The sequence below is a fragment of the Tiliqua scincoides genome, chromosome 5, assembly GCF_035046505.1.
Source record: "Tiliqua scincoides isolate rTilSci1 chromosome 5, rTilSci1.hap2, whole genome shotgun sequence".
Taxonomy (NCBI): Eukaryota; Metazoa; Chordata; class Lepidosauria; order Squamata; family Scincidae; genus Tiliqua; species Tiliqua scincoides.
In genome coordinates this window covers 11,312,808-11,333,476 of record NC_089825.1, presented here as the reverse complement: position 1 = coordinate 11,333,476, position 20,669 = coordinate 11,312,808, and the positions used below count along the sequence as shown (strand labels likewise).

At 41.0% G+C, this 20,669-nt stretch overlaps 1 protein-coding gene across 3 annotated transcripts in view; it reads left to right on the top strand.

Moving 5' to 3' along the window:
* LARP4B (La ribonucleoprotein 4B) overlaps window positions 1-19,965 on the top strand; it is an 80,340-nt gene extending 60,375 nt beyond the window's left edge. For all 3 annotated transcript variants that reach the window (XM_066628839.1, XM_066628836.1, XM_066628838.1), the window contains exons 10-17: window positions 42-251; window positions 2,048-2,154; window positions 2,552-2,803; window positions 8,190-8,235; window positions 9,370-9,534; window positions 11,348-11,469; window positions 14,797-14,908; window positions 15,839-19,965. In XM_066628839.1, the coding sequence (XP_066484936.1) occupies window positions 42-251; window positions 2,048-2,154; window positions 2,552-2,803; window positions 8,190-8,235; window positions 9,370-9,534; window positions 11,348-11,469; window positions 14,797-14,908; window positions 15,839-16,123 (1,299 nt within the window). In that variant the 3' untranslated portion in view covers window positions 16,124-19,965. The remainder of the gene's footprint in view (window positions 1-41; window positions 252-2,047; window positions 2,155-2,551; window positions 2,804-8,189; window positions 8,236-9,369; window positions 9,535-11,347; window positions 11,470-14,796; window positions 14,909-15,838) is intronic.
* The last annotated feature ends 704 nt before the right edge of the window (window positions 19,966-20,669 follow it).

Genomic DNA, 20,669 nt, shown 5'->3' with positions numbered 1-20,669 from the left:
TGTTTTGCTTAACACTAAGAGCATAACATTGTGTTTTGTAGGCAAGAATAAAAGCAAAGGCGATAGCTATAAATACATTTTTGCCAAAGAATGGATACAGACCCCTGGACATGAATATCTACACACAGCAGCGTTATACAACATCATTTTACTTACCTCCAGTATACAGCCCCCAACAGCAGTTTCCATTGTACAGCTTAATTGCCCCACAGACCTGGTCAACCACACACAGCTACCTTGACCCATCACTGGTAAGCCTGTTCATTAAATACCTGTGCTCTTGTATGGCCTTTTGTATCATAGGGGCTTCTTAGATGTAGCTTATAAGTTCATGATGATATTCCACTATCTGTACTTGTTTATTGTGCTCAGTCCTGCTCCTCCCAAATCTTGTTCCTCATTTTTAGGGAATTGAGAATTAAGGCCAGAGAACAGTATTTTGTCAGTTCTGTTTAATTCTTTTGGCCTAAATAGAAATTGATAAAGAGCTATAGACCCAGTGATTGATTTTATTACTGTTTTGTAATGTATGTTACTAGTTTTAAAATTGGGACTGTTAAACAGAATTATCTGGCAGTCTTTGATTCTGTTGCTATTCCCTCCCCCCCAATAATACACACACCAGTGAGAATCTGCAAATGTACTAGGAGGAACAGACCTTGAAGGATCTATATATCATAGACCCATTGTACCACTAGATAACAAGCTCCCCACAGACACTAAACTACCATACTTGAGGGAAGCTAAACTCTCAGATGTAGTTTACTACATGTAGGACACTTATATGGAGAAAATACAAAAAATAGAACTCTCTCCTCTGTAATTGGATGGTTAAATCTGGTATTCTGCCACCTCTCTGTTGCTTCGTTTTGTATAATGTGTGCAATAGCTCTGAGTTAGTGGACTTTTAGGTCTTTGTGTTCCAATCCTTTGCTCCTGAAAGATTGTGCCACATCCTCCAATAGCTTAAACCAAACAGCAGGCTTTGTGGATAAGCAAAATGTTAGACAAAATCCAGAATCTAAGCATTGGTCTAAAATCAGAGGAATTACTCTTGCTTCAGCACTCTTGAAATACACAAGACAAGTTAGGCACAACTTGTCCCATTAATTGCACTTTGGGCAACCTTTTATGGAGTTTTTACACCTAGTCACTAGCACAAATACTAAGCACCTTGCTGTTGGTTTTTTTCAATGAGCAAGAATAGCATTATTACTCTTTCCTATTGCTGGCTGCTATAAAAGTGAAGGGATTTCCTTAGAAATGTTTTTTGTTCTATCAGTCTGTTCTCTTCTGATGAGACTTGAGGCGCTGCATTAAAACCAAGCCATTGATCAAGCAAAACTGCATAGTAGACTGCTTCCTGTACTGTGCCACTTCAGTAGGTTGTAGAAAAGATAAGCATTATAACAGAAGTTTTAAACTAGTCCAGTGGTTTCCAAACTTGTTTGACTTACTGGGCTATTGACTGTGGCTCCCCATTAGGGCTACAATCTTATTCATTGTATAAGGTGGAGGGTTTTTCTCAAGGTTTCCTAGGGAGCCATGGCTCACAGTTTGGGAACCACTGAACTAGTCCAATCCCTGATGTGCCTGTCTACTAGTATTTCTATGTGAAGGAGCAATCAATACAGTCCTCCTCAACTGAAGACAGTATAACAGAACATGTAGGGAATAGGAATATTATCTATTCTCTTTACTTACTCTTCAGGTGTCCACTGGGTGATCTCTGGTGTCCCCGAGGAAGTGGGTATTTTATAAGATTAGAGAGAAGAACCCCACATTCTTCCAAGTATCTGATTGACCTCACTTGGAATAGCTTTCTTAATTGTGTAGGCACCAAGACTGTTAACACTGTAGCAAAACACTGTTGCTTAATTCAGGTGGGAGATGCTTATTAACTATGGAATATCCAAACGGTAAGTGCTGTGAGCAGATTGGAGACGAAAGGAGGGACTGAGAGAGGAAGTTGTCTGAAAAACCAGTCCAGTTTTGGGATTTGAGAGCTGCAAAAGTCCATACAATTGGTTGTGTTTCTCTTCCATAGGTAACACCATTTCCAAATACAGGATTTATCAATGGTTTTACATCTCCTACTTTCAAACCTACTGCCTCTCCACTAACTTCACTCAGACAATATGCTCCCAGAAACAGGCAAGTTCTAAGGGTAAACTTCATCTTGTAGGTTATGTTAAATCTGTCAAGGGAATTTTTGAATTTGGGGGGAATGATGTATCTCTTTGCTCAGCATTGTGCACTAAGTTTACTTACAGCTGTTGGGCTCATATGCTTGGTGGGATGAGCATTCTGCCAGTGTAGACTGTCTTAAGGCATCAACTCTTACATTTGTGTTTAATTCAGTTAGAGGCTGAGTGTTCTCAAGTATTAACCACAAAGAACAAACAGTGATGTGTGTTGACCAAGGGAAGCTCGTTTCCTTTGGGGAGCTATTGCATTAAAAAAACAACCTTGATTTCTTGAAATGTTTCTGTCTGGGCGAAAACTAAATGTCTTTAGTTGTGGTAAAATATTCTTTGATTTTTCCTTCCAGGAATCCCAGCAAATCGCACCTACGGCATACAATACCTGGTGCAGACAGAGGACCTGGACTTCTAGAGAGCCCAACAATATTCAATTTTTCTGCTGATCGCTTAATCAATGGTGTCAGGAACCCTCAAACAAGGCAGCCAGGGCAAAACAGGACACGTATGCAAAATACTTCAAATTATACCAAGCGAGATGTAGGAAGCGGACGAGTAGAACCCACTGCTTCTGACTCATCCCCAAGTTTAGCTAGAGGCAGGTGAGTGTTGAAATGGTGATATGCGCCTACATCATACAAAGGTTAGATAAGATGTGCGCTTCCACAGCATAGGAAGGGAAGGGCTTCGGAAAAACTAGAAAATGAGGCCCTAACCTTGGGGAGATAGATGGAAGGAAACAATAAATTGGAAGAAAGACATGAGAGAATGTACGTGTTCAGGTAGCTTGTTTAAAGGTGGGTAGCCCTTACGTCAGGTACTCCAGTGATTTAGGAGCTATGGTAGAAAGTGGGAAAGTAGTTCACTAAAGAACGGAGAAGAGATGGGCATTAATAATGTTAGAATTGGCAGATCTGAAGAGAATGAGAAGATTTCTAATACTGTACCTAGAGAGGAGTACACCAATTTGGAATACCTTTCAGTGGGTTTAATCTGTGTGCAGGAGTAACAGCTTTCAGAAAAGGGAGTCACTTGGGAAGAACTTGAAGCTAAAAATGACAGGAAAAAAAGAACAGGTATAAGCATCTCTCCCTTAAAGAACTGGCATTTAACTGGGTTAAAAAGCTGGTCAAGTAATGTTAACATGTCCTCTGTTAGAAGAATTCTTGTGACTATTCCAGAATAAGTTCATGAGTTAAGCTCTTTTTTTATAAATGCTGGAAGGGAGGGTGTAAAAGTAGCATTCAGCTGTAGAATAGTCTTTGTTCAGCATCGTGTACCAAGTTTACTTACAGCCCAATCCTACTGGACTTGTATGCTGGTGGATGACGGGGAGGGAAAATCAGGTCTGGGAATGGGGTGGGTTCAGCAGCAGCAGCCCCTAAATCCAAACCCTTTTCCAAGACCTGATCCTTTGGCGCAGGTCCATGCAGACCTGCACCAGTACTTTCACTGGTTCAGGTCTGAGTAGACTTCCACAGTGATTGACCTTCAGATAAGGGAATGAATATTCCCTTACCCATAGGAGACCTCTGTGACTGCTTCCCCATTCTGCAAGTTGCAGTGGTATCCATCGTTGCTGCGGGGGGGGGGGGGGGGGGAGATTGGTCTGTTAGTTTTCTACAGCTGACTTCAACATAGAAAATGAATGTTGCCACCTCCATTCAGTTAAGAGTAGGACTACTTGGTGCTATCTCGGAGGATGTAATGTTTGACCTTTAAAGAGAGTTTGGTGGTTAGTTCTATGCTCTGTCTGCAGATGGAACTATTCCATCTCAAATGCTGCATTTTGAACAAAGCTTTTTTTTTTTTCCTGGTGGCACCCAGCTGCTGATCTGAAACAGCACTGTTTTGGTTTGTCTTGATGTTTGTGCTGTTTCAATGTGTTCCCTTCAGTTAATTGTAAGGATCTGGCTGTTTGAATGTCTTTGACTTGACATTTACTGCTTTACTTTACCGCTTGATGTCTTTGAATTGGCTGTCAGTCACCACCATATTCCTCTTAGTAAACAGCTCCTTCAAGAGGGTTTTCTCTGTGGCTGCCCCTTGTGGAATTTAGATATGTAAGACCAGCTAACGCAGCAATTTTTTCAACCTTTTTCATTGCACGGCACATTGACATGGCACTGAAATGGTCAAGACGTGCAATCACTTTTTAAATCATTGACAAGGCACACTGTGCTGCTGGTAGGGGGCTCAAATCCCCCAGTTGTCCTACTAATAAATTACCCTCCCTAAAGTCCCATGGCACACCAGGGTTGCAATAGTGGTTGAAAATCACTGCTGTAATGGCTTTCAGACACTAAAGACCTTTCTTTCTTCAAAGAGCTTTTTAATTCCCTTCTATCTTGATTTACTACTTATGATTTCTTGTTTTTATTGTTTGTGCCTAATTGTTGTAAGCCACTTTCATATTCTCATGAAAATCAGTGTAGAACTCTTGAAAGTTCATGGAACTAGCAGTCTTATTTGTCTCTTTTAGAGAGAGTTTACTGGCATTTATACTTCATAGAGGGAAAAAGCTCCCAATTTTTTAGAAAATCAAACGTTCTGGAAGATTTATTGCCCATCTACGCCCCCAAACAGATTTTGGTGAAAAGTCATTAAAACAGTAGTGTCTCCAAATTTGAAAGTAATATCCTTAATTTCCATCAGTCTTCTCTTGTTCATTGAGGCTGCAACTCGTCCGCTGATATGAGGTTGAACAGTAATGATCCAAAACTTTGGTATTGGGGAGGTGATAGCAAGAATAAAACATTGTGAAGAACCACAATTTTTCCAGTAACTATCCAAGAATGAAATGTAATTGTGCCTAGATTTCTTCTCTACTTTGCCTTGTATGGAGTAGAATTTATAGTTGCCATGTAGTTAGTAGATTGTAAGGCAGGGGCAGGCTCAGTGATGTAGCCTCTGCTTTCTTCATAGAATACGGAACTCAATTCTGATACAAGCGCTTGCAGATTCAATAGAAAGTAGTGTTGTATATTCATAGGGTCAGTTGTGACTGGATCTATATGATCATATCTAATATATTGTCCATTGTGTACAAAGGCTTTCTTTGTCTTTATGTTTCTGAGAACGATATTCAAGTGTGACAGGCAGACAGTTTAAGAGTAAGGCTTGTTTGGTGCAACCTGATAGTATCTTACCGACTTTTGGCAGGTTAATCATGAACCTGTACCTCTTTTGGCTACTGTGTACATATTTGTAGGAATGGGTATTGGTCAGAGATGTAAAATTTCTGGAAATATTGAAGTTCGGAAAAAAAAACAACCCAGTTTTTGTCATTTTTGGGGGGGGAAAATGGAAATTTTTGGAAATATTGAAAAAAAATGCAACATTAGCACTTTTTTCTTTTCCAGATTGAAAGTCATTGTTACTTTAGGAACATAAAATGTGACTATGGACAATTTGACTTGGCATAAAATTATCACAATTACCATATTAAAAATATAGTGTATCTGAACAATTATTACAAACAGAATTTACTTTTTTATAATATTTATTTGAAATTGTAACAAATGGAGCAGCAATCTCCTGAACTGTTTACTAGTTTATGTGGAACAGACAAGAAAACCTCCACAAAACATAAAAATTGAGAAGTAACAATTATTCATATTTCCTCTCCACAGTATCAAGTAAAAATAAAAAATCCATTCTCATAAAAAGAATTGAAGAGGGGCGAAGGGAAGTTTCAGTGAATGGACATGAAATTTAATCAGAATCATTTTCTGAGCTGTAATTACCAGTATCAGTTGGGCAGCCCAATCCTGAGCTGCCTCGGGCACACGGCTGCAGCAGCGCCAAAAATAGCTGCTGCTGCATCCTGTGTGCCTCGGCGTGCCGCGGGCGGCGCCTCAGGGACGAAAGTCCCCTTCTCCTGGGTAAGGAAAGCAGCCCGGCAATGGGGCTACTCACTTTACTGCCGACCAAAAGGTCGGCAGTAAAGTAAAAGCATTCATGTAGGGCACCGAACCCTACACAAACGGTCAGGATCCGGAGGAGCTGAGCTCCACTGGACCCGCTTCCTGCCTCCCTGCTCCCTCCCCCCCCGACATGTCTCCCGCCCACCTTCTCTCCACCCTCCCCACCTCTCCCTCCCTGGAACATTTCCTCCCTTCCCCACATGCAAAAACAAAACTGAAACCTTTTTCTTTTCTTGTGACACTAGCAGCACTTCCTAAAGGAAGAAATGCATCTTGCATTGGAGAGTTCAGTTTGTAACCTAGGACTTGCTTGTCCTCAGTGCACAGGAATTAGAATAATCTGATACCATACGTATTTTTTAGAAAAGATTTGGAAAAGATTTGAACACCTTGTCTTAAAATATTTTATTCATCATGTTAAAATAAAACAATTTTTTTTTTCTGAATTTTTCTGGTTTTTTTCCGGGTCTTCACATCTCTAGTATTGGTCAGAAAATTTAGGGAAGGTTGCAACTACCCTGCAGGGGGAAAATAGTGTTCAAAATAAAGAATGTACATTTAAAAATAATTTACAAAGTGGCAGAATTCTGACTTTTAAAGAATGCAAAATCCTTTGGAGAAAAGGGGCTGGCACTGAAGCTATATGAGCTGCTACTATGAACAATAACTACATTAACTGTAGAGAAGGGATTGGGAATGGAGGGCACAGAAGCTCACTTTTATTAACATTTTGCCAAACAATATTTTTTGCTTTTGAGCACAACAGAACTTTCTGCCACTGGTGGGGTATGGAAATTTTTTAATAGGGGAATTTTTTTTTTTCAGAGAGCTGGACTGCTTGCCAGAAATCAGTTTCTGTGCAGCTTGGATGGTCTGAATAGGCACAGCTTGTTTGTCTGTAATATACAATAGCTCTTCAGTACCGTTTCTACATTTCTAGCAGCAGTTTCTACATTTTCCTCTGGTTTGGTTCCAGTTACTAGTACTCCTGATACTGTTTTGCAACAGCGGCTATAAGCTGTGGAATAACTTCCTGCAAGCGCTGTTGAGTTTATCTTCATTGCTGAAGATTTTATTTTTGGCATTCCTGGTAAAAACAGGTAGAAGGGTCTCAAAAATCTGTCTTGAAAACAGCTATTGTACAGTTAGTGGCTTGCCCAGCCTCCATATCCTGCCTGTGGTGCTTCTGGTTTCTGCTTCCTTGGGTTTGCACAATTTAGCCCCCCAAAAGTAAAATTCTGATACTGTCAGATCACACTGTTTGGAACTTACCTGGCCTGGGCTGATTCCTTTCATAAGTAGTTGGTGGTCAGTGATGGAAGGCATTTTGTAACCAATCTACCAAATGCATAACCAGACTACCATCCAGTATCCAGCTCAACCTGTTGTTTCTCATCTGTAGAAGACACGTAAGAAATTGTTTGGCAAGGGTTAATTAATGCAAGCTGTGTCCTACTAAATATGTTACTAGTGGGCAAGTCTGTCTTTCAAGTGTTGCTGATAGCTTAAACTTAACAAACCACTTCGCACTTTTTCCTCAAATGACAAATGTGGACCTGTCTAGTACCTCTTCAAAGAGCCTAAAACCTTAGTGTATTTTTAGGATCTCTCTTACTAGGGTTGTCGGATAATATTTCTAAAAAATGAGGTTGCAAATCCCCTGTACAAAAATACTGCAAAAGACTGAATTTGTAGCGCAAGTGCCTGAAGTTTGGGAAGTGCCAAGCATAGTTATGGTATGCTTGTGGAACCCCAAGGAGGACACTTTGAGAAACTGTGCCTAATGATTGATGCTGGACATGCCAGGCAAATTCTGGAAAGATGGCAACCCTATTGGGAATGTTTTCAAGTCTTGGGAATTCCTTCCTGTGTCTGTTGTGTTACGCAAGCAGGTGTTAAATCATAATGAATGGAAAATGAATGCCTTGTATTATTCCTGCCCTATTTTAGCAGGGTAATCCTGTCTATATGTAATGGAATATCGGGTTATGACAGTGTAACCCTAACATATTACTTAGTTTATACATAGACCAAGTGTCCTGATGATTATTTCTACCTCCAGAAAAAACTCGTATGGTTATCGGAAGAAGAGAGAAGACAAGTTCACGGTGAGTGTGTATATGTAATTGTTGCTCCTAGCTGTTCATGGATAACATAGGATTAGCACAGCAACATAATTTTGCAGATACAAAATGCGAAATTACTTGTCTAAATGACCAAGATGCAGCTGCCTTCTGTCTATAATGCCTTCTAACAGCCGCCTTGGGTGCCCTTCGGGGAGAAAGTTGGAGTACAGATCGAATAAATAAGTAATGAGGTGACTGCTAGAAGTACAGCTGATTACCATTTTCATTAGATGTTACTGAAATGTTTACTAAAACGGGGCACTACCACCTTTGTCGAAAAATCCCATATCTCCCATCACAGCTGCCCTGTCCTTGACATGACTGATGTGTTATGCAGTGAACAGCGACCCTTCACTATGAATCTGCTGCTGCCTCCTTCTCAGCCTGCTGTGGATTGAGCGACTACAGTTTGCTTCCTTGCTTGTGAAGCAGATTGGAAGGCCAGCCCCCTACCCCTCACGTTCCTTCTTTGTGTGGCCCCCTTTTTAAAAAGGAAGTGTGGCACGCACACACACAGTGAGCCTGCAGTATCCGTGGGAGTTTGGTTCCAAGAAAAAATGTGCATGTTCAGGTCTGCTTGTAAAGTAGCAAAAATTGTATAATGTTACATAAATTGTGTAAAATTACATAAATTGCATAAAAGTGCCAGAAAGGGTGGGCACGAGGCAAACAAAATGCAAGTACTTCAATACTGTGAATATGGCAGGTCCACAATATTATGGTTTGCCTGTGCTCAGGCAATTGGTGGGCTACAGGGAACTGAACTGGGACCATGATTTGGTGAATTGGGTCCCCATGTGGAAACAGGACTTGTGAGCAGTACTGCTGCACTCCTTGCCCCAGAGCAGTTAGATCGCATCTGGAGAATCTGCTTTTGAATGTACATGCTGGTTTGCATAGTTAAATATCTCCTGTGCTTCTCAACTGCTTGAGCAGCAGTCTTCTTAGATTGTGGCCTAGTTTATTGCACGCCTATCTTGCAATACATACCAGTCACTGAAACAGCTGTGGAGGGTGTTGGTGTATAAATGTGTATATCACATGGCAGAAGGTTTACCTGCAGGTGGCTAAGATGCATAGTCTTGATACTACAACATTTTCCTATTTCTCTTGTAGAGAGGGCAAACACAGTCTCCACCCCCTCCAAAGCCTCCATCTCCAAGTTTTGAGTTGGGATTGTCCAGTTTTCCTCCACTGCCTGGAGCTGCTGGCAACCTGAAGACTGAAGACTTGTTTGAAAACCGATTGTCAAATGTGGCAGTCGGAATCTCAAAAGAAAGGGTAAATATATGCAAACGGGGTGGTGGACAATAGTGGTGCAACTACTGTATAGAGAGGCTTTTACTGCTAGGTTATAACTTGTTGCAGTGACTTGGCTTCTTAATTTTGATTTCTAGGAACTTACGTAGCTAATGTATGGCTTGAACTTGCGAAGTAAACCTCATGTATTGGTTTGGGGAAACTTAAATTGGTGTTCGGGTGACCGTGCAATAGCATGAAACTGTCTTAGTGATATTTGGAGACACTAGCCAGAAAATGCTGCTGCTGGGACATTTAGTGTCCTGATTTGTGCAACCATGCAGTGTTTCTCAGACTGTGGGTTGCAGCCCACTAGGTGGGTCCCCATTCATTTCAGTATTTTATTTTTAATACTTTGGACTGCTATATGACTGCAGATCTATACTTTTAACAGGTTACTATCTATATGCTTTTAACAATGATAGTCAATGGGACTTACTCCTGGGTAAGTGTGGGTAGGATTCCAACCCAGGATTGTTGAGAATTTTCCTGCTTGATGATGTCACTTCTGGTCATGACATCACTTCTGGTGGGTCAGATTCTCATTCTAAAAAGTGGGTCCCAACACTCAAAGTTTGAAAAACTAAGCTATAGGCTATAGATTGGTGGTTAATAGCTATAAGATGCTGATTGTGCTTTCATCAGAACAGCCACCTGTCATGTCTAGTACTGCCAGCACACAATGACAACAGCTCTCTGAGGTCCCTCCTATTGTTTTAGGCCCTGGAGGTACCATCAGATAAACTTTGAATCTCTTAACATATGGTGCATTACTCACCCAACTATGGCAACTCTGCAATTCTGTAATATGTTAGGTGATTCTGATTGACTCCAGAGAATCATGTGTGGAGTTCTGTGCATGCAATGGAACTTTTTCACCTGTCCCCTTGTGTTCCCAAAAGTCACTGCTTTCAAAGGTCAAGGATCTTCCCTCCCCAAATATTTTGCATTGAACCTTAAGGAAATTGGCAACCTCTTTGCAAGTAGAAGTGCCTTCCACTTACACAGGCAACAGATCAGATCCATATTTAAAGAATTACTGAATTTGATACAGTGTAAATCATCACCTTCAATTTTCTGATCTAAACATTTGTTTGACAACAAAGGTCAGCCTTAAGGTTAACTTTACTCCACTGGAGCTATTACTCTGGATGCACTTACTGCAGGGTACCTGTTCCATGCTTGAGGCACAGCCTGGTTTGCATTGGTGTATATAATCTTTGAGGGCTGGTGGCCTGCTTCAGGGATTGGGCTGTGATATCTCTAAAACTTTGAATGTTCAAATACAATACAGGTGGGGCCTCTGTATCCATGGAATCCGTATCCACGGATCTGGCTCAACACAGGTCCCCTGAACCCATGTTGAGCCAAACTTGACCCAGCATGAGGCCTCACAGGCGACCAGAGCTGCATTTAGGGCTTCCCCAGGCCTCAGAATATCTTGTAAGGGTAAAAAACATCACTTCCGCTTTCCCTTCAGAAAACAGAAGTTGCTTTATTTTGCTGAAATGGCCATTTTAAAGCCCACAGAGGCCGTGGGCAGGCATGCTCAGCCTCTGCCGTCTTCAGAAAGACTTCTGGAGGTGACTGGAGCACAGCTCTGGTCACCTCCTAAGAGCTTAAAGGGACCAAAACTGCATAAATTTCAGTATCTGCGGTTTTTGTTATCAGTGACAGGTCCAAGAACAGATCCCCCATGGATGCCGAGGCTCCGCCTCTATATGATTGTTCAGTGCTGTTAATTGACTGTGAATTACTTTATCTTTTGAAATGATCTAATCTTTGTTTGCTTCAGAACCTTGGCGTGGATGCAAGTACAAACACTATTCCACCTGGAATTCCGCGAGAGCCTTTATTGCCAGTGTCTTCTCCTCTGCCAGGGACGTTTGAAAGGTCTCCTTCTCCATCCCAGCCCGAGTAAGAACTTAATTATACATGGATTTTAAATATAAGAACAGCCCCACTGGATCAGGCCATAGGCCCATCTAGTCCAACTTCCTGTATCTCACAGCAGCCCACCAAATGCCCCAGGGAGCACACCAGATAACAAGAGACCTGCATCCTGGTGCCCTCCCTTTGCATCTGGCATTCTGACATAACCCATTTCTAAAATCAGGAGGTTGCACATACACATCATGGCTTGTAACCCGTAATGGATTTTTCCTCCAGAAACTTGTCTAATCCCCTTTTAAAGGCATCCAGGCCAGATGCCGTCACCACATCCAATGGCAAGGAGTTCCACAGACCAACCACACGCTGAGTAAAAAAATATTTTCTTTTGTCTGTCCTAACCCTCCCAACACTCAATTTTAGTGGATGTCCCCTGGTTCTGGTGTTATGTGAGAGTGTAAAGAGCATCCCTCGATCCACTTTATCCTTCCCCTGCATAATTTTGTATGTCTCAATCATGTCCCCCCTCAGGTGTCTCTTTTCTAGGCTGAAGAGGCCCAAATGCCATAGCCTTTCCTCATAAGGAAGTTGCCCCAGCCCGGCAGTAATCTTAGTTGCTCTCTTTTGCACCTTTTCCATTAACACTATATCCTTTTTGAGATGTGGCAACCAGAACTGGACGCAATACTCCAGGTGTGTCCTTACCATTGATTTGTACAACGGCATTATAATATTAGCCATTTTGTTCTCAATACCCTTCCTAATGATCCCAAGCATAGAATTGGCCTTCTTTACTGCCGCCACACATTGGGTCGACCTGTACACCATCACCCCAAGATCTCTCTCCTGATCTGTCACAGACAGCTCAGAACCCATCAGCCTATATGTGAAGTTTTGTTTTTTTGCCCCAATGTGCATGACTTTACACTTACTTACATTGAAATGCATCTGCCAATTTGCTGCCCATTCTGCCAGTTTGGAGAGATCCTTCTGGAGCTCCTCACAATCATGTCTGGTCTTTACCACTCGAAAAAGTTTGGTGTCATCTGCAAACTTAGCCACCTCACTGCTCACCCCTGTCTCCAGGTCATTTATGAACAGGTTGAAGAGCACCAGTTCCAGGACAGATCCTTGGGGCACACCTTTGCTTTTCACCTCACTCCATTGTGAAAATTGCCCATTGACACCAACTCTCAGTTTCCTGGTCTTCAGCCAGGTCTCAGTCCAGGAGAGGACCTGCCCTCTAATTCCCTGACTGTGGAGTTTTTTCAGTAGCCTTTGGTGAGGGACCGTGTCAAACGCCTTCTGAAAGTCCAGATATAAAACGTCCACGGGTTCTCCCGCATCCACATGCCTGTTGACCTTTTCAAAGAATTCTATAAGGTTCGTGAGGAAAGACTTACCCTTATAGAAGCCATGCTGATTCTCCCTCAGCAAGGCTTGTTCGTCTATGTGTTTTGAGATTCTATCTTTGATGAGGCATTCCACCATCTTACCTGGTATAGTTTCCCGGGTCCCCCCTCTTCGTGGCCGTTTTGAGGGACAAGTTGCATACTTTGGTCAAGAGATAAGTGACTTCATTCTTTAATTCCTTAATAACTCTTGGGTGGATGCCATCAGGGCCTGGTGACTTATTGATCTTTAATTTATCAAAGAGGTCTGAAACATCTTCTCTTTTAACCTCTATCTGACTTAATTCCTTGGTCAGCGGTATCTGCCCGAGGTCTTCTGCCATGAAGACAGATGCAAATAACTCATTTAATTTCTCTGCCATCTCTAAGTCTCCTTTTATCTCCCCTTTCCCTCACCTCACCGCCTACTTCTCTGGCGGGTTTCCTGCTTCTAACATATGTGAAGAAGCTTTTATTATTCTCCTTAATGTTGCTGGCCATGGATTCCTCATAGTCTCTCTTGGCCTCCTGTATCACCTTCTTACATTTTTTTTTCCACAGTTTGTTTCTTTTTATTCTCCTCATTAGGGCAAGACTTCCATTTACGGAAGGAAGCTTCCTTGCCCTTTACAGCCTCTCTAACTTGGCATGCGGTCACCCTCCTGGATTTAGTGGAGCCCTTCTTTCTTTGCGGTATACACTTCCGCTAGGCCTCCATTACTGTTAAGCAGCCTCCTTGTACTCTGGAGAGAGTGGACTCTTTTTACCTTTCCTTTCAACCTCCTTCTAACCAGCCTCCTCATTTGAGGGAAGTCCGCTCGTCGGAAGTCAAGCGTTTTTGTGAGAGATTTGCCTGGTATTCTTCCCCTGACATGCATGTCAAAACGAATTGCAGCGTGATCACTGTTCCCCAATGGCTCAGTAACATTTACATCTCACCAGGTCCTGAGTATTGCACAATATTAAATCCAGAGTCACCTGTCCTCTGGTGGGCTCCATGACTAGCTGGGCACAGTCATTTAGCACGTCAAGAAATCTGGTCTCCTTATCGTGACCAGAACACAAATTGACCCAGTCTATATGAGGATAATTGAATTCCCCCATGATTACAACCCTTCCCTCCTTGTCACCTCCCTGATCTGTTTCCTCATTTCAAGGTCCCCTTCCGGTTTCTGGTCTAGAGGATGATAGTATGCCCCCCAGTATTACATCGCTCCTCAGGCCTGGTAATTTAACCCACAGAGATTCTGTGGTGGAGTCGGACCCACCTTCAATCTTTACTTTGCTGGATTCTATCCCTTCTTTAATGTAAATGGCCACTCCACCTCCAACATGCCTCTCCCTGTCCCTCCTGTAGAGTTTATAGCCCGGGATTGCTGTATCCCACTGATTTTCCACATTTCACCACGTTTGGGTTATGCCCACTATGTCAATGTTTTCCCTAATCACCAAACATTCCAGTTCTCCCATCTTTGCTCGGAGACTTTGGGCATTTGCATAAAAGCATTTGTACAAGGAATGCTTATTAGCTCCTTTGTCCCCGCATCCTCTCACTGTGCCAAACCGTCTATCACATCCTATCATGCTACCATTCCCAGTTTCTTCTACTACTTCTCTATATGCTCTATATACTGCTCTAAATGTGCATTTTCCATTATCAAAAGATTAGATGTGATACTGCGCATGACTCTTGAACAGTTGAGTGAATAACACCCCATGTGTGACTTACATCAGTAGTAGAATGTTCAAACACTAACTTTAAATTTGGTCTTAATGTTGAAAAAAATCTCATGCATTGTTTTGAAGCGGGGAGCTAACTTCCTCGGGTATCTGTGATACCAGTAAACTTAGTTCTCAGCTTGAGTAGAGGCCTACTGACTCCTGCATGTTGACTTTAGCATGTTGAAAGCAAAAACTGAGTGTTTCTTCATTGCATTTCCATGTTGGTTTGTATTGCTTGCAGTGTCTCCAAAGCAATGGACAAGCAGCAGAGAGAGACACAAAACACAGAAAGACTTTCTTCCACGCTCACAACTGCTTGTAAATCAGTACAAGTCAATGGGGCTGCTGTAATAGTAAGTGCATTTTGACTCTTATGCACAGTCCTCTCTGTGATTAGTACTTTCCATTCTATCCTTTAACATTTTGATAAGTTTTCTTCCAGAAAAAATGCAAGAAAAGCCAAAGCTGGTGCTGCTGTGCAGTTTGATTAGTGAGGGAAAGGGAGAGAACTAAAAAATCTGTTCTTTGTTTCCATACATGAGTAGTATTTGATGAATTCTCTTCTCATCAATTTCTGATGCAAATGCTACGTGGTTTCAAATAACCAATTCACTTGGCACTGTGTCATGGCTTGCTTATGGTCATCCAGTGATAAGAATTCTGTGCAAGTATGGTGAAGAAGCCACCATCATCTTGTATATTGCACTTTTGCGTCTCTTCCTGACCAGTGTGGCGACAAGTGAGCCATTGCACAGTATTTTATTTATCAAACCTTTCTTCCTCATCTTTTCCCCTTCCCTTCAGTCCCTCTTGTCCTCACAAATTTTGTGGGAATACGTATTGCTTGAATTGGCAACCTCACATTTGTGTCTTGTGTCCTGCTTCAACTGTAGTGGTCTCCCAAACAGCTATCCAAAGACACTTTCTGCAGCTCAAAGCTGATGAAGTTATGCTTTGCACTGCGCTGACATTGTCAACTATTCAAGTGTGGAACGAAGAACCTAAAGTCTTAACCTGTTCGTGTAGGAACTTTGGTTTTGTTGAGAGAAGAAAAAAGAAACCCATATTTAACTCTTAAACAGTAACTGTGGAAAAATTGAAAACCTAAACATTACCATATTTGCACATTTTCCCTGCAGATTTCATCAAGGGTCAGAATGGCCACAGTTATTCTTGTTCAGTTTTCTTTTGATCAACTGGTCAATGCTCATCTTTGCTATTTGTAACAAAACAAAGTTTGCTACTCTGTGCTATATCCATGTCTTGTGCTTTTGGTTGCACAGGAATTACGAAAACCTAGTTATGCAGAGATCTGTCAGAGGACTAGAGACCCACCTCCTCTTCCACTGCAGCTCCCAAAAGAACAGAAGCCAAACACTGTCAGCTGTGGGAAAGATGAAAGGAAGCCCACAGAAACACTAGAGAGAAGCAAAGAACCCCCTCCTGTGAAGATTAATCCAGGGCAGCCCAAAGACCAGAGGAGGCAGTCGGGACGCAGATCACCACCTCCAGCTGTTGGGAAACGTATATCTAAAGAACAGAGCACCCCTCCCAAATCTCCTCAGTGAAACAAGTGCTTGGGAGGAAATTCAGAGAGTTCTCACAATGAAGTAAACCCACGTTGCCACTCAATTACCAATGAGTTGCTGGTTAGGAGCTTGCAGTGGATATTAGGAATATGAAATGTCTGCAAGTTTGTTTTTGTTTTTGTTTTCCTTTGCTCCTCCAATTCTCTTGCTCCTGTCACCAAATTCCCATAGAGCAAACAGTCTATTCTGTCAGGGTTTAATTAATCTAAACCTTATACTTAGATTGGTGCTGAACTGGAGATGATGCCTAAAATCCCTTTTGGTTTTTTTTCTAAATGAAAAATGCATTTATCTGAGAAAATCAATTTTTTTTATTAAGCTTCCATGTGGCTGTGTGAATACAAGCTCTGAGTTCTTTTCCTAATCTACTAAGCAGAGTTGTGCTGCTGTAGTTTTTAAATAACTGATCTGTAAGTACATATCTTCTTTAAAAAAAGACTAATCACAGCAGCTAATATTTAGAGTGCAAGGAAAAACAGGTATTTTATAAGATCATACAAGAACTTTGATTTCTTTATTTTAAAATTCTGGCTGCTGTAGCACTTCAGCATAGAAACTATATTTTTTAGGTTTAAAAATACATTTGAGTCTGATGTTTTAAAATTCAGCCATTTTTGTTCTTGGCCAAATCTGAGTCTCATAAAGCTCACCTGCGAGGCTTTTCTAAAATCATTTGTTTTGGTGGACTGCAAGCAAGTAACCAGCTTCTCAATCCAGAATAAAATGGTTCCTTGAATTTCAGGAAAAGATAAAACAAAGCACATTGTTAATAAAAATAATAATTAAGTACATAAAACCCTTATAAATGGCAAATGCCAGCTAATGGCTGTTTTTCACAAGATAGCACAATAGCACTCTTGTGATGCAGATCTGAATTTTTTCTCCTCACCAGAGGAAATTAATTTTGAGTCACCACTATTCTTTCTGGTTTACTCCTGTGCTCTGTGTAGGTTTTTTAACTATGCTCAAAGTGCTCTTTGGAAGAGTTCATATCTTAATCAGCCTCAGCGCTGACACCTACAAACATTGGCATATGGATTTAAATTTTTCCAGTCTGCAAGATAATGGAGTTCTTTTTTGAGCGTGTGAGTGTATGCGTGTGTGTGGTGAAGGAAGAGATCCCCATTTTCCAACTGGGGTGAGGTTTGTCACACTTTATTTACTTTATAAGTGACATGCTTTTCTGAAGGACAAGGATGCACTAAATTAGCAAGTTTCTAATAAAGTTGACTATAAATTATTTTTGTGTTAAAAATGCCTAAATTTTTTTTCTTTTGAGTGTTTGAGCAGCAGATGGTTCAGATGAAAATTGTTTTCCTGCTGAATACAGTTTATTCCACAGAAAAGGTTTATTTAAACAACTGATTTTTTAAAAGAATTATTTCCATCCAATATTTAAAGACTTGAATTTTATTTAAACTTGAAAATGACTTTGCCTTAACTTTTGTACAAGACAGCTTAGAGGTATGGAAGTCTGACCCCTCAAGGGTTAGTGTGGGGGGGCATAGACAGAATTACTCAGTTAACAGTATGTATGTATTGTCACTGGTCTTACTGGGTAAACATACTGTAGTACAGGAAATAGCGGCAGTTTTTTTGTAATATACCTTAAAAGATCTTAAGCAGTTGATCTTTTTTCAAAATGTTGAAAAAAACAATCTGTAAATGGAAATAGTCGATACTGTATTAAATATGTGCACTTGGAAGTGTGTGCTTTGCTTGTACAGTTGTAAATAATCAGAACATATAAAAAGGTACCCTTAAAAAAACTGATAAAAATTATTGATATATTATAAATGTTGCTGTTGAGCTGGATGTAGATAAAACTAAATGTTGTGGTTTTGAATATTACTTTAATTTGTTGTTTTTATTTCCTTGGTTATTTTCCTTTATTCTGGTGTGCTGAGTCTGCCTCTTCACTGCAAAAGGGAATCGGAGCAAGTCTGTCTTTAAAGCCCTGATTTTTAAACTTCAAGCGTGTATTTCAACCAGTGGAAAGACATGATTGTGCAATGTAACTTTCAATTTCATCTTTTAAACATCAATGAATTGATTTTTTAAAATTAAAACCTGGAATTGGAAAGAAATAACATTGCCACCTAGCCTCAAAGGTGATGCAACCACTGTTGTCTTTAGGCCAAAATATTAGCAAGTTGCATTAGGTTTCCACGCAGCTATAAAAGTACTGAGGGTAATTGATTCCTAGCATAGGTTGCTGCTATTTTAATTGTCCACACACAAAAAACCCGCCAGCCTGCTTTTTGCACTGCAGAACTTAAAATTAGCAAGCTGGGATCTGTTTGTTACTTCCTGGAAAAAGACACAATTGCAAATGCTATGGGAGAAGATGGAGACTTCCGAATCAGAAATTGCCAAACTGGCACTCTTGTGGGGTTTTAATGTGTTATCCTTTTGCCTGGTGAGCAGTGAAAATGGCAGCTAGTTTGGCATATGGTTTAGGCCAGCTAGGAGATTTTTGTTTGCCTGTTGAAAATGTATGCAGCTGCAAACAACGTAGGGAGCGGCCACAGCGAAGTGTATAGCTAACTGATACATTCAAGTTAATGAATGCAGGCCGGCAGGTGGGTTGTACTGTTGCAACACATTCTGCAGCCATTTGTACTAAGTTAATACACTGTAATTACTTCTCACCCAAATGTAAAAATTCTAAAACGGATAGCTTTTTTTTGTTGTTGTTGAAGTAAAAGTGACATGCCAAATAACCTCTCCAATCACTTTAATAGTTTTCCCACTCAGACAGTATGGGGCTTCTGGAAAAGATGTTCTCCAGGCTTGTTTACAAATACCTTGTAAATGTTGAATTAAAAATAAAACTGCCTCCTCCCACTAAATCTGGGCTGCAGAGGTTGGAACAGTCAGAACCAATTACGATGGGTTATTTTTTAACTTGTAGGCATTGATTTGATGCTCTTTCTATGGAAGTATAATGCAGGTGGTTGTTTTTTAAGGCTCTTTTTTCAAGGAATGTTATTTAAAACAAGAATTTGCTTCTGAGTCCTTAACATGTACCTTTTACTTTTGCATTGGCCTCCCCTGCCTGATTTTACCACTTGTCACAGAAAAGCCAGTAAACGGTCAGGCTCAGTTAATTTTTTCCTAAACTTTTTTGCTGCCTCTCATCTAAAGACATAACCAGTTGATACAGGGATGCCCTTATTTTGGAGTCTGATGCAGTGTGTCTGAACAACCGCTCACTGTAAGCGTCCACACCAGTCTGTATCCTTTTGCAGCTAACTGCAGCTCTTTCAAGTTGTGTAACCTATTACACTGGTAGCGGCAGACAATCGAAGTCACCCGTGAGCTAACCGCTGCCAGGTCATGAATCCGAAGGTGTAACATGGAGGCCTTTTTCCGAGGGTTTTTGTTTTGTTCTTCTTCCATTTAAACTGGAATCAAGCTTACATGTAAACTATTGGTAATTTAAGTTTCCTTTTGTGTCATAAATGTACAACTGTCTAAAATGTAGGTTATGAAAAATAAAGATTTAGGCACTGTTGAATTTCTCTTTTTTTAAATTAAACTTCTTACAACAGTATTTCTTTGTTTTTGCGCCCACTTGTGTGTAGTCTTATTGCCTCAAAGGCACACAACAGAAGTTGTTGCTCTAGCTGTTCTTTTTGGAGAGTCGATGCACTTTAAGAGCAATAAATGCTGCACCAAAACTGAACATTTTGCCCATTTTTACAAAGTATTTGCTGTTCTGATAGGCAATTTGCCCTCCTGTGATTTAAACCTCCAAACAAAATATTGTGACTTCTTGGGCAGGTTGTGAGAGTAAGATTCTTTACTTTCAATAAAATCTTGTGTATGAATTTCTTGATTGAAACATGCTGTGAATTTAAGTTTTATTTTTACTTCTGCACAGTCCTTTTCAAAACCTGATGTTTAGTGTTTTACTTGCCGGTAGCTTGTTTTTGATACTTGCTACATAAAAGAAAGCAAGGTTGTGAGGATGTAGATTTTACTTAACATTCTTCATTTAGATTAACATACTGTGCTTAAACTACAGGTTATAGTAAATCTTTAAGTAGCTCGGTTCTGCAGTACACATCAGTAAACAAGGACCATTCCTTGGGAAATAAAATGTTTTTCAAAGTGACTTTTGGCAAAACCCTCTTTTGCCCTGCAAACATGAAGTGTAGGAATATGTTCAACACATCTGATTCTTGACCGCTATTAACAAGTAGCCTAAATTGCTCTGTATTTTTGTACAGGGACTGCTGCTATTCATTCCACCCCCACCCCAGGCCAGGCTTGCAGCTACAGGTACCTGTTCCCAGTTGTGTGCTTGCTATAGACTTCCCTGGGACAAATGCCCCAGACACCTGCTGCTAGGACCCTGCAGAAGCCTCTCTGAGGCTCCCAATGGGGGCAGAAACTGTGCTTCTGGATTGCTGGAAGCAGTTTATAGCGCCGGGGGAACCTCGCAGAGGTTCCCCCGGCATGAGAGCAAGTTGTGCAAGGCTCTGTGAGCCTCTGGTGAGGGGGGGCGGCAAATTTCTGC